At 61.1% G+C, this 14,112-nt stretch overlaps 2 protein-coding genes across 3 annotated transcripts in view; one reads left to right on the plus strand and one right to left on the minus strand.

Annotated features, from left to right (window-relative positions):
* Positions 1-14,112, minus strand: part of MCPH1 (microcephalin 1) — an 89,637-nt gene that overhangs the window by 16,561 nt on the left and 58,964 nt on the right. The window lies entirely within an intron of this gene.
* The window catches only part of ANGPT2 (angiopoietin 2), a 36,908-nt gene continuing 23,155 nt past the window's right edge, over positions 360-14,112 (plus strand). Inside the window, exon 1 of one of the 2 annotated variants that reach the window (XM_084878342.1) lies at positions 360-1,562. In XM_084878342.1, the coding sequence (XP_084734468.1) occupies positions 1,230-1,562 (333 nt within the window). In that variant the 5' untranslated portion in view covers positions 360-1,229. The remainder of the gene's footprint in view (positions 1,563-14,112) is intronic. The other variant, XM_084878343.1, reaches the window with a different exon arrangement.

A 14,112-nucleotide genomic window follows, 5' to 3' on the forward strand; every position in this document is an offset into this window, starting at 1 on the left:
TGCGCCAGGTGGAGAGGGCAGCAGACACTCACGCAGGTCAAGACGGACTTGGGACGTGCTCCGCCCTGACTGCCTTCCTGAGGAAGGTGCATGCGGGGCCGCGAGGGGTCCTGGGGGCCCGGGTCTGGAAGGCACACCTGGGAGTCGGGCTTGCATGAGGCGGCCGGGCCCTGGCTTTCCGGGTGGGCGTGTCCCTGGGCACCACAGTGCCCACCAGTGAGGGGCGCCCGCTGGCATGGAGATGCAACAGCCACCTCCCTGGTGCCCTCTGCTGGGGTGAGCGGGGCCTGGTCTCCCAAGGGCTGGGCTCAGCTCCTCTGGAAAGGGGGAGGGGGCGCCTGGCCTGGAACCCAGCCAGGGAGCCCTGGCCATTAATCACAGGGGCGGCTGGAACGGGCCCTGGGAATGTCACACCGAAGGGCGAGAGCAAGCGGGTGTGCAGGCACAGGTCTGCTCTCCGCTGCCCGCCGCCTGCTGCTCCGCCTTTGGAATGGGTGTCTGTGAGAGACTGGGCATCGGCTCAGACACAGACCTTCCCCAGGGATGGAGCCAAGCGCGGCCTCCCGCCCAATGGAAATGAAAACTCCGTGCTGAGCAGAGGGTCAGACGCAGGCAGGTTTCCACGCGGCTCCATCCAGTCCTGCCAGCCCTGAGGCAGCTGCAGTCTCTCCCCAAGGGACAGGGAACCCTCCTGTGCGTTCCGGCTGCCGCCTCAGACACCTGGCTGCTGCGGAGGGAGGGGCAGAGCGCGCTCAGGAAGCTCCCTGCGGGAGGTGCCAGGCCCCGTGGGTCCTGAGCCGCCTCGGTGGGCGGGTGGTGGGCGGGCGGGTTCCCAGTGGGCTCGCAGGCAGCGCTGGCGGAGGGAGGCAGGCAGCCAGCGGCGGGGTTTTTCCTGTTGCCTGGCTGCTGACCCCCCACAGGAAGATAACGGAGCGGCGGGGGCGGAGCAGCTCTCACACATGCCTGGCTGCGGACCCATCATCATATAAGGAGCGGGAGCCAGCGGCTCGGGTCCTGACACGGTGGCTCTGGGCAGAGAGAAAAGCCAAGCGACTGGTCCCAGGAACTCAGCCCCCAGAGCAGGGTCCACGCCTGAGGGAGGCAGCCCCGCGGACGGAGGGACGGAGGGAGCAGCCAGGCCGCCGGCTGCCCGGGCACAGAACAGGCTTCTGCGGATGGACCCTGAGCCGAGCGAGCACTGAGCCCGGCGTCTGAGCAGCGGACGTCCCATGCGTGGCAGCCTGCCGAGCGGCCGGAGGGGCAGCGGAGACGCAGGCATGTGGCAGCTCGTGTTCCTCACGCTGAGCTGGGACCTGGTCCCGGCCGCAGCCCACAGCCTCCACAGGAGCATGGACGGCGTGGGGCGGCGGCAGTACCAGGTGCAGCACGGCGCCTGCAGCTACACCTTCCTGCTGCCCGAGACCGACAACTGCCGCCCGCCAGCCAGCTCCTATGTGCCCAACTCGGTGCAGCGGGACGCGCCGCTCGACTACGACGACTCGGTGCAGAGGCTGCAGGTGCTGGAGGGCATCATGGAGAACAACACGCAGTGGCTGATGAAGGTAGGGCCGCGCAGTCCGTGGGCACGAGGCTCTGCTTTAACAGCCTGGGCGGGGGTGGGCAGGGAGAGGGGGTCGCTCCGGTGGGAAGGGGTTTCTGGGTCCTGGGCAGTGAGGTTGCGGCTGAGGGGAGGATTCTTTGAAGAGTGAGCTCTTCAGAGGGTCTCTGCAGGGGAGGAGGAGGCGGCTGATTGCTGCCTGTGGTTAAGCTCCCAGCTGAGCCCTAACAGCCCTGCCCTCAGGCTATAGAGCTCCTGGCAGGGGGAGCCAGGAAAGCCTGAGTGACAATCCTGCTAATTGCTGATATTGCGGATGAGGAAAGTGCTTTACCAATTTCCTGAATTTATTTACTAAAACGGACTGTGGCTCTTGGTAATGAGAGGAAATTAACTAGAGACTCTTGTTTGTCCAGCCCTGGCTCCCCCGGGGCTGCCGCCTGGGAAGGCAGAGGCTCCCAGAGCTGGACCCGGCGGGCCCTGCACTCACTCTGGGACCGGGGCTGTGTTCCCCCCAAACCCGCTGTTTACACGACGGGGGGACTGTTCACGTGGACGTGCGCTGATGGGGGCAGGGGGGGAGTTCTGACCGAGGGCTGGTGTCGCCGGACGGCTCCGGGCTCCGTCCTCCGTCCATCGGGGCCAGGGCAGAGGCGGCCCAGCCCCCGGAGCTCACAGGCTGGCTCCTTCATTCACAACTTTGCCCCAGAGACCGTCCCACCAGGCTGCTGTCACAGGAACTCGGTCAGGCTCCTGACCTGGCGGAGCTGCGTTTCTCATTAACTCGCGGCCAGCCGGGCGGGAGGAGGGGGCAGCGGAGCCGGCTCTGAATGAATGGGCTCCAGCACTGCCCTCATGGGGAGGCGGGCAGAGGAGCGGAGCCTCCACACAAAGGGCAGGAGCAGGAGCCGCAGAGCGGCCTGTCCTCCCGAGAGGGTCCCTGTCTGCTCTTTTTAAATCCTCTGAAAGGCACGGAAGCGTCAACAACAAAATTACACTTAAAAAGCACTCACGACACAGGCTCAGGCCCTGGGACACACCTGCCTCCTGTCCCCTCTCTGCTCTCCTGACCCCTTCTTTCTGGGACCTGCTCCCCAGTCGGCACAGCTGCCGCCCGGCACCTTGGAGGGCAGCGCCCACAACAGGGCGGCGGCGGGGGGGGGGGGTACCCTCCATCCTGCGTCCCGTCATCTCTTAGCTAAACTGTCAGAACAGGAGAGTGTTAGCACGTGCCCCATGCAGCCCCCACCCTGAGACCCGGAGCCAGGGCGCCTTTCTCTCTTAGACAAACACCCACTGGCCGCTGGGGCTCTGAGTAAAGAAGGAAGAGCACAGGGACTCCGCACGGTGTGCTGACCGGCGGCATTTCTAAGCTCCCCCGCAGGCGAGCAGAGCAGCCAGGGATGGTGCTCACCTCCTGGCGGCTCAGCACCTGCCGCCACCTGGGCCCCTGGGCCCTCGGTGTGCGCCCCTGGCTTGGGAATAAAAGCTAAAGAGCCAATATGACCCCACTTGAAAGCGAATCCCCGAAACCTCTCTGCTGTTCCTTTCCTCTGTGTTTTGTCACCTGTGACAATAAACATCACTCTTTTCAGAGGAGAAAAGATAACGGATGACAGACAAGCCGCAGGATCAAAGGGTCAGCGGCACTTAACACCTCCCAGACCATCACAGAGAGAACACCAGTGTTATTCACAGTTTCCCGTATTTCCTTCCTCTTAGGGCCGTTTATATATATATATTTTTATTTCCGCATTTCCTTTCTCTCCCTGACCAACACTGAAAATGAGAGGGCGAGGGAGGGATGGAGGGATGGAAGGATGGAGGCAGGGAGGTAGGGATGGAAGCGGGTAGGGATGGAGGTGGGGAGGAAGGGAGGGTGAGGAGGGGGGACCTTGATGCTTTCAAGAAAATCTGTCAAGGAGGAGAGTGAGACAAGTCCCTGGTGACCGGCGGTGTGGGTGCTGGAGGAGCGAGGGGTGGAGATGGTGTGAGGGGACCAGGGAGCTGAGGGTGGCAGGGCCGCCCCGGGAGCTTGCGCCTCCTCAGAGCTGCTGCGCCCCTCTAGCGGTAGGCGAGGTGGGACTTGGGGGTCAGACTTATGAAGGAGTGAGGAGTGATTCAGGAGGGACGGGCGGGGAGGGAGCAGCGGGGGGTGGGGAAGGGCTGGCTCTCCATGCTGGGGCAGACAAGGGCAGGCAGAAAGGGGGCCGTGAGGGCGAGGGCAGCTCTGGAGGGCACACAGCCCCACGACGAAGCACGCTTGGGGAACACAGACAAGTGACTTTGCAGAATGGACGTGATCTGCTGGAGACCAAATGTTTCCCTGTAAGAGGAAACAGGGGGCGGAAATAAACAATTGCTTCACACTGACGAGTGCCTCAGATTCATAAACAACTGCAAAGCCCATTGTGCTTTGCCACAGAGTGTTTTCACAACAGCTCCCGCTGGGACTGACCGTAAACACTTCCTGCGATCGGGTTCTCAGTGCCAGCCTGCAGGCTGGGAACAGACTGGAACGCAGACCTCGCTCTGTGCACGCCCGAGGCCCTGCCAAAGATGGAGAACTGCGGGTCCCTCCACGTGAGGTCACCGTGCAGCTTTGCTCCTAAAAACAAATCTGCTGTCCACTCCGTGGGGGCCCGAGGCTGGGAGGCCCACACGCACCCAGGCCACCAGCTCTCCCCAGCCCGCCAGGGACTGTCAGGTGTCAGTGTGTGTGAGTGTGTGTGTGTGTGTGTGTGTGTGTGATGTCAGTGTGAGTGTATGTCAGTGTATGATTGTGTGTCAGTGTGTGTGAATGTGTGAGTATATGTCAGTGTGACTGTGTGTGCAAGTGTATGTCAGTGTGTGACTGTGTGTGCAAGTGCATGTCAGTGTGTGACTGTGTGTGAGTGTATGTCAGTGTGTGACTATGTGTGAGTGTATGTCAGTGTGAGACTGTGTGTGAGTGTATGTCAAGTGTGTGACTGGGTGTGAGTGTATGTCAGTGTGAGAGTGTGTTTTAGTGTGTGAGTATGATGTGAGAGTGTGGCTGCATCCGTCCCTGCTCGGTTCACTGATGGAAGGAGAAGCCCGTGGCGCACCTTGATGGGGAGGCGGCCTGGGCCTGCTCAGTGGGAAGCAGACGCCGTGCTTCCAGATGGGCGGACAGACGTCTTTAAGGCGGACAAGAGGGCTCCCGTGAGGGAGCACATGGAGGCACGGTGGCAGGAGGACGAGGTGACAGGTGTCATGGGCAGGGCCATGTGCCAGGACACGTGTCAGAGCGTCTGCTGTCCAAGCGGGTGTATGACGGGGAGCCGGACAGGAGATGTGAGTGGTGTGATGAGGACTGTCGTGTGGGGAGACCTGCCTTCCCGGCCAAGCAGCCTCTGCTCGTTACGGGGCTGGGTGCTGCACCGGCCAGCTCTGGGACCGCACTCGTGCCGGCCAGGGCCCCTCCCTGCTGCCTGGATCCCCCGCCCCCGCCCTCCTCCTGGCACAGGGGAGGCGGCCGTCTGCATCGCAGAGGGAATGATGGGCTCCCCCTGACCGTGGAGGGATGGCCCGCGTTTGCGGGTCCGAGCCCAGGCTGCCCCATCCTGATTCCATGCCACATGTGACAGCGGTTCTGCTCATTTGTGGTTTAAAATCCTTTCTGATCGACCCCAACACACAGTCCTTTAGAAATCAAACAGAGAGACTCCGAGAGTGACTGGCCAGCACGAAGCTAAAGGGCAGACCCTTAAGACGGCAGGAAAGGTCAGTTCCCCTCCCTGCTCTCGGTCCCCGTCTGGCTTGTGCGTTCGCGCAGCCCGGACGACACAGCGCCGCCGCCTTAGGGCGTGAAGAGAGGCTGGAGGGAGAGATGGTACTTTTGGGGAAAGAGCAAAACTTGGGAGCAGAGGCACAGGAGACGGGTTAAAGGTGTGTGTGTGTAAGGGACAGACGGACAGACAGGCTGACACTCGCTCCCCGGACGGAACCCCCTAGGTGAGAGGCCCACAGGGCACCCTGAGCTCACAGCTGCAGACACAGGCAGGCACCGCCACGGCCCCGTCACGCAGGGTCACGGCGGGCGTCAGCGCCACGCAGTCAGGATGGTGCAGGCTCAGCGGAGGGAAAAGTAAACGTGGGGAGGCACGCGTCCCGCTCGGTGACGGTGACGGCGGCCTGTCCTGCCCGTGGGGCTGGGGAGGGAGGAGGTGAATGAAGGCCAGCCGAGTGTTATTCCTCCGCTCTTAACGCCACTGAGCGGGAAGGTCGCCACCCCACGCCTCAGGGCTTGTCACGCGGTGCCACCGGGCTCACGTCTTCAGCAACACGTCAGCAAGTGTGTGCGGGAGGCCCGCGCCTGTCCGGCACCCACCCACCTCAACCCGGTAACGCTTTACTGTAAAGTAAAAAGGAGGCAGTGAGGGCAGGAGGGAAGCGGCCGCCCAGCACGTGTCTAGACGTTCAGGGCACGTGGTCCGGGCACGGGGCATCTGCGGGAGGGCAGGCCTGGCTCTGGTCTCTGACTGCCCCCTGGCACCGGGCGTGCTCCTCTGGAGGCTCTCCTCTCGCTCAGAGCTTGGCAGTCATGCCGACAGCACAGGGTCAAACCTGCCGGAAGGTGGTAACTGCAGAGCCACAGCCCCGGCACAGCCTGCTCACAGCGCCGGTAGATTCCCGTGGCTCTGCCCGTGTCCCCATGTCGCTCCTGGTGCAGCATGCCAGGTGCCAAAGCGGGAGAGTGTGAGGGCGACACCCCAATGGCCTCTTCTGCCGCACGCCTTGCCCTCCTCCGCCTGACGGGCCTCCCTTTTGCTTGGTGCCCGTCCTGTCACTCCGCTAGGGGCCTGGCTGACCCACATGCACTTCCACTGCCGTGGGGGCCTCGGGGACCATCTGGATCCCAAGTGGGTGCTGCGTTAAATGACTGGCGCTGCCAGGCGTCACCAGGGACTGTGGTCGTGTAGCAGCAGTACACGTGTCAGGACCCGCGCTGCTGCCAACCCACCGAGGGGGTGGCTCGAGGGGGTCGCTCGGAGGCCTCTGTGCCCTGTGACAGTGCCCTTCCTAGCGCAGAAAGGACGCCTGCAAGTGGGTGGCAGCGCTTGCACTTCAGTCATTTCTCCTGCACGGACTGGGCCCACGATTACTGGGCTCAGTAATTGCCCAGGCCGCCGGGAGCCCATCATGCAGCCACTTGCCCGTAGACTCAGCGTCTGGCTTGGGCTGTTAGTGGGCCCAGCAATGCCACCTGGTCTGCCCGCTGCCGCGGAGGAGCAGGCCCTGAGTGGGCCCACGGCCGCCTCCTCGGTGAGCTCATCACTGCACCTCTTGGCAGGAAAGAGCCAAACTCCCAGGAGGCAGATTCCTCTGAGCTCCTGACGGCATGTTCTCCATCGTTAAACTTGTGGGATCGACAGACAGGACCAGCTCTTGGTTATGTGCTGGATAATCATAAACACTCGTCTGTAGCTAATTGAAGTATTCCTTTGAGTTTTATTAACTACCATTGAGTCTCTGAACCATTATTACAAACAGATGTGGCTTAAAACTTCCCAGAGCAAAATGTAATGAGAAATTCTGGTGCAAAAATGCTGCTAGAGAGAAGACATTTTGCTGAATCACAAAAAATAACCAAATTCCGACCACAAGCTAATTATCCATGCTTCACATTCAGTGGAAGTACTTGAAATTCCTAATTATTCTCAGCTACGAATGAGCATTCTGAAATAACCTTTAAAAGAAGCTTTCCCAGTCTAACTTAGTAAAGTGCTGATGTTAGGATGAGCAGTGTGCTCTTCAAGCATGGGTTTAACTCAGCCATCACAGGGAAGTGCTCCTAAGAGCAGTTATGGTGGACAATTCAGGACAAGCTAACCATCAAGATGAGTCAGAACCCCATCTCCTCAAAGGACAACTGACCGTTTTGTGGTGCGGAACGAGCTGTCTGCATGTCCCCGTGTGGCTCGCTGCAGGTCACCGCGAGCACACGCATCCCACATGCTCTCTCTGATCGGACGGGTCTGAAACGCGAGCCCGCCCGCGCCCTGAGGCCGCCTCTCCCACACACAGAGCCCGGGGGAGAAAGGGAGGGACCAAAGGCTCTCCCCCTCATCGGGACCCTTCGTGGCGGTCTCAGTTCTCAGGGGCTCAGGACCCCGCGCTGCATGCGGCAGCCGTGCCCACTGTCTCCCCTCCCCACAAACAAGGGTTAGCAGCTCACGGCTACGACACCAGCAGCGTTCGCTTGTTTGTTTAAAAAGCCTCAGAGTCCTTGAAGAGGATACTGCTCATACAACAGCAATCGCGACAGTCAGAGCCGAGAATTCGCCCCCTGGGCACCCGTGGTCGTCTCTGTAGAAGGCCGTGATGATGTTGCCTGTTGTCATGGTGACACGGGCTGTTATGGCCCCCTCAGCAGACACCACTTCCTCAGAGAAGACTCAGCTTGGAGAGGAGCTACAAGGTGATGGTGCACAGTTGCAAATCTACACTCAAGCTCCTGGATTTCAGGGCTTGGTACAATGTCAGGTTTTCCAAAGACGGAAGAAAAGCCCCACCTTTCATGTGTGAATCAGCAGAGCTAACACACCACGGGGTTTCCCAACACCTGGCCTCTGCCCCACAGGGACTCACGCCAGAGCGGCCCACCTCCAGGGCTAGATCCACCTGGGAAATGGGGGAAGAGCCATGGACCCACGAGGTGGAGGGTCTGCCCTGTTTGTCCTGGGAGCGCTGAGGTGTTAAGGGATGAGAAGGTGTTTCAACCCAGGGGTCCCTCGTCAGAGGTCCCTGTCTGCCCAAGCTTCGCCTTTCATTCTCGAGACTGGAACCTACACCAACAGCGAAGGCAAAACACGGCCGTGACAGGAGCAAGGAGGTGCGCTGAGAGCCACGGGCAGCCCAGTCTGCAGGCCACGGCACAGCACATCGTGGCACGGCTTCCGGCCTCGGGAGGAACGCACGCATGAGCAGGTGTGCCGCTCTGTGCTCCCTCCCCGCCTGCCTCCCCTCTTCATCCTTCCGACGCCCGACTCTGGGCTTTGCCATCGGCGTTACAGAATGTCCCCCACTTACTTTTCTTGGGGGAGGGTGCACACAGGAAGGGGGGGAGGGTGCACTCAGGAAGCGGGGGAGGGGAGGGTGCACACCACTGTAACTTGGAATAAAACGAGCAGTGCCCGAGTGTCTGCCTCGGTGGCTTCACATGCCCGCGTAAGGACTGCAATGCCACACTATGCCCTCCGCTCGGCTCCTGTCCCACAGGACTTCAGGATTAGCTCTGGGCCGAGTCCCTGAGGCCTCCGTGCTGCACAGCAGTAAGCCCGCCTCCCGGGCAGTGAGCGTCTCATGCACAGCAGAGGCCATCTGTGTCCCGCTGCGCCATGCGGTGGGTGTCTGTCTTTCACGGAGTCAGCACTTCTTAGGTGGACAAGCCCTGCCCGGTTTCTGTTGTCCATGGAGCCAACAGCTGCCTCAGCGACCTCCAAGACCAGCCCACCGCCAAGCACCCCACTCCTCTGAGGCCGTGGAGGCCTGGGCTGGGTTCCCGAGGGCCAGGGAGAACTGGACCCAGCCCGTGCACCCCAGCCCCACGGCGTCCTTCCTCTGCTCGCTGGGCCCTTCTGTCTTCCCCTCCCGACACCCCAGTCCCAGGATCAGCAGAGCCAGATGGCCCCACACACCTCCCCAGGTCAGAGCTTGCTTTCGGGGCACCGGAGATCCTCCTTTGTCCCAGCCATTCCAACCCTCCAGCCTCGGAGAGCGCCTGTCACCACTGGAAAACCCACCACGAGCCCTATGCCAGCTCACCGCCTCCTCCCGTGCACGGGACCTCCCACCAGTTCCTGTGCACACTATCCCCCTCACTCCCTGTGTGTACTCTCCCCCTCCCTCACTTCCTGTGTGCACCCTCTCCCTCCACTCCTGTGTGCACCCTCACCCACTTCCTGTGTGCACCCTCCCCCTCCACTTCCTTATACACCCTCCCCCTTACCCACTTCCTGTGTACACCCTCCTCCCTCCCCCATCTCCTATGTGCACCCTCCCACTCCCCACTTCCTGTGTGCACCCTTCTCTCTCACCCCACTTTCCGTGTGCACCTTTCCCCTCACTCCACTTCCTGTGTGCACCCTCCCCATCATCCACATCCTATGTGCACCCTCCCCATCACCCACTTCCTATGTGTACCTTCCTCCTTCCCCCTTCCTGTGTGCACCCTCCTCCCTCATTCCACTTCCTGAGTGCACCCTCCCATCCCCCCACTTCCTGTGTGCACCTTTCCCCTCAGCCCACTTCCTATGTGCACCCTCCCATCCCCCCACTTCCTGTGTGCACCTTTCCCCTCAGCCCACTTCCTATGTGCACCCTCCCCCCACTTCCTGTGTGCACCCTCCCCTCACCCCACTTTCTATGTGCATCCTCCCCCATCCCCTTACTTCCTGTGTGCACCCTCTCCCTCACCCACTTCATGTGTGCACCCTCTCCCTTCCCTCCCCCATTTCCTGTGTGCACCCTCCTTCCCCCTGCTTCCAGTGTGCACCCTCTCCCTCCCTCTGCTTCCTGTGTGCATCCCACTTCCTGTGTGCACCCTCACCCCCCCTTCCACTTCCTGTGTGCACCCATGAGAGCTTGTAGCTCCCACTCAGTGAGTGAGACGTGAGTCCTGAGTGACAGTCACTCTTCAGAAGACGAGGGAGGGGGTGGCGTGCGGCCCTGTCACGCTGTCACTCAGAAAGCACCGATACACGCAAATACCAGTGTGCCATGGCGGCCGTGATGCTCCCCCACTGACAAGGTGTCACTTGAAATGATTTCCCCCTCAGTCGAGAGTACAAATTCAAGCATGCAGATGAAAAAGTCGATTCTGAATGACATGCTTTTTATAGCTCACTCAGGGGAGTGCCGGGGCCAGGAATTTTCCACTAGTTTCCCCGGAACGGACATGCATGTGCAGGCGGAGGCAGGGGAGACGCGGACTCCAGCACTGAGCCTGGTCCTGGGAAAATGCTCGAGGGCTTGCACTGTCACCACAAGCATGCGGGATCGCACTCAGAATGCACTCTCCACGCTGCCTGGGCGTCATGGGACCGGGGATTTCTAAGCTGTAAGCTAGTTCAGCCCCAACACATGAGGGCCAGCATGCAAGCTCACGGATCACATGCAGGAACTAACCACCCATGTGACACGCACATGTCCTGTCCTTCCACCACGCCGCCGACAACCACCCAGGCACCAGGCCCTCCAGGCTGCCCAGGTGCGCAGAGGACTCGCCAGGCCCATGCCAGCCGGCAGAAGACGCGGCAATCATCCCTCACAGGAAGCACGCTGTTTTCCTTAACGTGTCAGAGGTGGGAACACCGTCAGGGCACGTCTTGATGAAGATCTCACGTAAGTTACGGCTCTGTACGCCTCGCTGGCTGTCCAATAACACATGGAGTCACGGAGATGGCATCATGGAGAGAATGACCTGCAGGCCTGGCCACCCTTTCTCCGCAGTGTTTGCTCACGGACGGCGCATCTGGGCCAAAGGAAACACTGAGCAGCTTACATTTACTAAGTAGTTTCGTTCTGACAACTTCGCAGCCAGTTAAACACACAAAGACACACAAACTGAAAGAGAGCACAGGAGCTTTACTTCACTCAGAGGGAATGTGGCTGCAGGGGCACTGGCAGCTGCTCGCCCCCGGGCGATGGAGCCTCGTTGCCAGCTCCAGCACGACTGCCGGGCAGGCCTTGCTTCCACGACAGCAGCCCAGCCCCCTCTGCACGCCGTGGTCCAGGGGGTGGGCCTGGGCGCCATGTGGTGCGACTGACCCCCCAGGGCCGGCAGGTGTGGTGCTGAGGGTGACCCCTCAACCTTTAAACCATCTGCCGGGCTCCTGAGAGGGTGCCGTGGCACAAAGTCTGGGAACTGTGGTAAGTGGCTGCCTTTAACTTTCACACTAGCAGCCCAGGAGGCATCACGAGCCCTCCGGCGAGGACGCACCTGAGCTGACCGGACGGATGAGCTGAGCTGGGTCCCACTGGGTGCGTCCCCAGGTCACACTGGGTGAGGACCTGTTCCCCGCTTCAACCCCACGCACAAAGCGACCCATTCAGGCTCCTCTGAATGCTAAAAGCAGGAAATACTCCAACTGGAGTAACTCAAAATACAACCAAGTGCAAAAGGCCAATTCCCTGACTTCACTTTCCCAGAGTCATCCTGAACGTGTCCACTCAGAGGTCAGTCAGTCTCCTGCCCTGCAGGAGCCGGGCACAGACGGGCACTGGCTTCCTGTTTATTGTTAAGCCAATGGGAACGGCACACAGTCTTTCTTGGTCTCCCAAGAGCCGATGCCTGTATGCCCGATCGGGACAGAGCCCTCTGCGGGATGTGCCACCACCAACTCACCTAAGGGACGCTCTGCCCTCTGTGGGCGCTGCCAGGCTGCAGCTGGCTCTCTGCACTCACTTCCAATTCCCGGGTCCGAGGTCGTCTGTTCGGACATCGTTTAGGTACGAGCAGATGAAGGCCGCAGACAGGAGAACGCCCAGCACAACGAGGTCACAGGGCGGCAGCAAAGTGGCCAACACTTGGTTCCCCACAGGCGCTCCCCGGCGAGCTTTGCCCTGAGGGCTCGGCCGCCGGAGGGCACGCCCGGAAACACATTTGCTGGGGAGGTCTGCTCACATCATCGCGTGGAAAAGGGGTCCCCGGCGGTGAGTCCTGCGGACTCGCGAGCCCGTCCGTGGGGCCCCCACGGCTGCTGGAACCCCTCACCCTCCTTTGGTGCCAGGAGCAGGAGGCTCTCGGGCCTCCAAGCCCCCCCACGCCTCCCTTCTCACGGACCCCCAGGCTGCCTGCCTTCCTCATCCAGAACCAGTCTGCTGTAAGAGGAGAATCACGAAGTCCCTGCAGCCTTTCCTCTCCTCCCGACGGGCCCTGTCATTTCCTTTCAAGCGGAGAGAAGGAGACAGCTGCTCTAGACATGGCCGCGTTCTTGTCGCCAGCAGCCTACCAGCACCCGGCACGCCCACGCGATGGGAAGGACATGGGCAGGCCAGACACGGGGGCCTTTGGGGAGCCTGTGCAGAGAAGGGTGAGGAGGCACATGGCCAGGTGTGCCCAGGTGTCGTGGGCGTGGCTGCCGGCTGTGTGTTAATGCTCTCCTGGGAGCTCGCACTGTGACCCAGGCCTCTGTCATAACACAGAATGTGAGCTCAGCCATGACCGATTTACTGAATTCTAAAGCCACCCCCCCCCCCCCCCCCCCAGTGAACTGAGAATGGGGGGTATACTCGTATCTATGTCCACACGGGGAGACACGTGTTTGTACGTGTGGTCACCTCTGAAGGCGCGTTTCAGTCCGTCTGCCACTGTCTCCCTCTCGGTGCAGACATTCAGTTTCATGGAAAAATAAACACCCAGCCCTGGGGGCTAAGGAGTCCTCCATGCACCGGAAGGCACAGGTTCGGTTCCCCGTTGGGTACACACCTGGGTTGCGGTTGGATCCTCAGTGCATGTGGGAGGCAACTGGTCGATGTTTCCCTCTCACATCAGTGCTTTTCTCTCCCTCCCTTCCTCTCTGAAATCAATGAAAACATTCCCGCAGGTGAGGATTTAAGTAAAAATAATGAGTTCACCCACCTCTTCCCAGAGCTGCACCCCAGCCGCCCCATTTGAACTAGCTGATGATCCTGTCACTTGCTGGAGGGAGCAGTCTTAGATCCCGTTTACCCGAATCTCCACGCGAGAAGGCACCAGGAAGCAGACGATGGCCAAGGTGGATAGATCCCACGCAAGAGGCCGCTGAGAGTGGCGTGAGGCTCTGTGGCTTTGGCAAGCGGCTGTTGGGCTCACGCTTCCCTCCTCACGGGCACCTCTGCCTGGCCTTCCTCCAGCCCGTCAGAGCGGTCAGCCAGGGCACCAGACTGCCGAGGGCAGCTTTACCCACAGACCCCACGCCGAGGGGCTGTCTGGCCCAAGGCCCAGGCCCGTGGGAGGCACAGGGAGGCCGGGAGAACCCCTGCTCTGTCTTAGGACCTCTGTGGGGAGGAGGGGATGCGCATCCTTTCTCCCCCACCCTCACCCCTGGCCACTCCGCATGGACAGGCCCAGCGGCTCCGGCAGCACGTGGGGGCAGCTGCTCCCACCAGCGATGCAGCCGACCCCAGCGCCTGGCGGCTTGGTGGGAACCCTGGAGTGTGGGGGCGGTGCCCAGGGCTGCCCTGACCCAGAGGGATGGAGTTCTCCTCTGTGCCAGGGGGGCGGCTCCCGGGACCGCGTCCTAAGTAAACTTCCTGCATGTAGCCTGTGTCTGGGGCTCTGCGAGGAAACCCATGTGAAGGCCGTGTGAGAGCCTGAGACGGATACACACGTGGCATCTGCAGCTGCAGCGTGTCTCCCCGTTCTTGCAGAAGGTGCACACACAGGGCCTCAGGGCGTCCGCTGCCCGGCCCCGCCACGGCCTGCAGCCGCCTGTGAGGGCCAGACAATGATCGGTGAGGAGATAGGGAGGGCACTACTTCAGTGTGCGATCAACTTGCCAGTTGCCTCGCAAATGGACTTATTTTCCTGTCAAGTTTGATCACTGCCAACA

The sequence above is a fragment of the Pipistrellus hanaki genome (assembly GCF_964339955.1).
Source record: "Pipistrellus hanaki genome assembly, chromosome: 3".
Taxonomy (NCBI): Eukaryota; Metazoa; Chordata; class Mammalia; order Chiroptera; family Vespertilionidae; genus Pipistrellus; species Pipistrellus hanaki.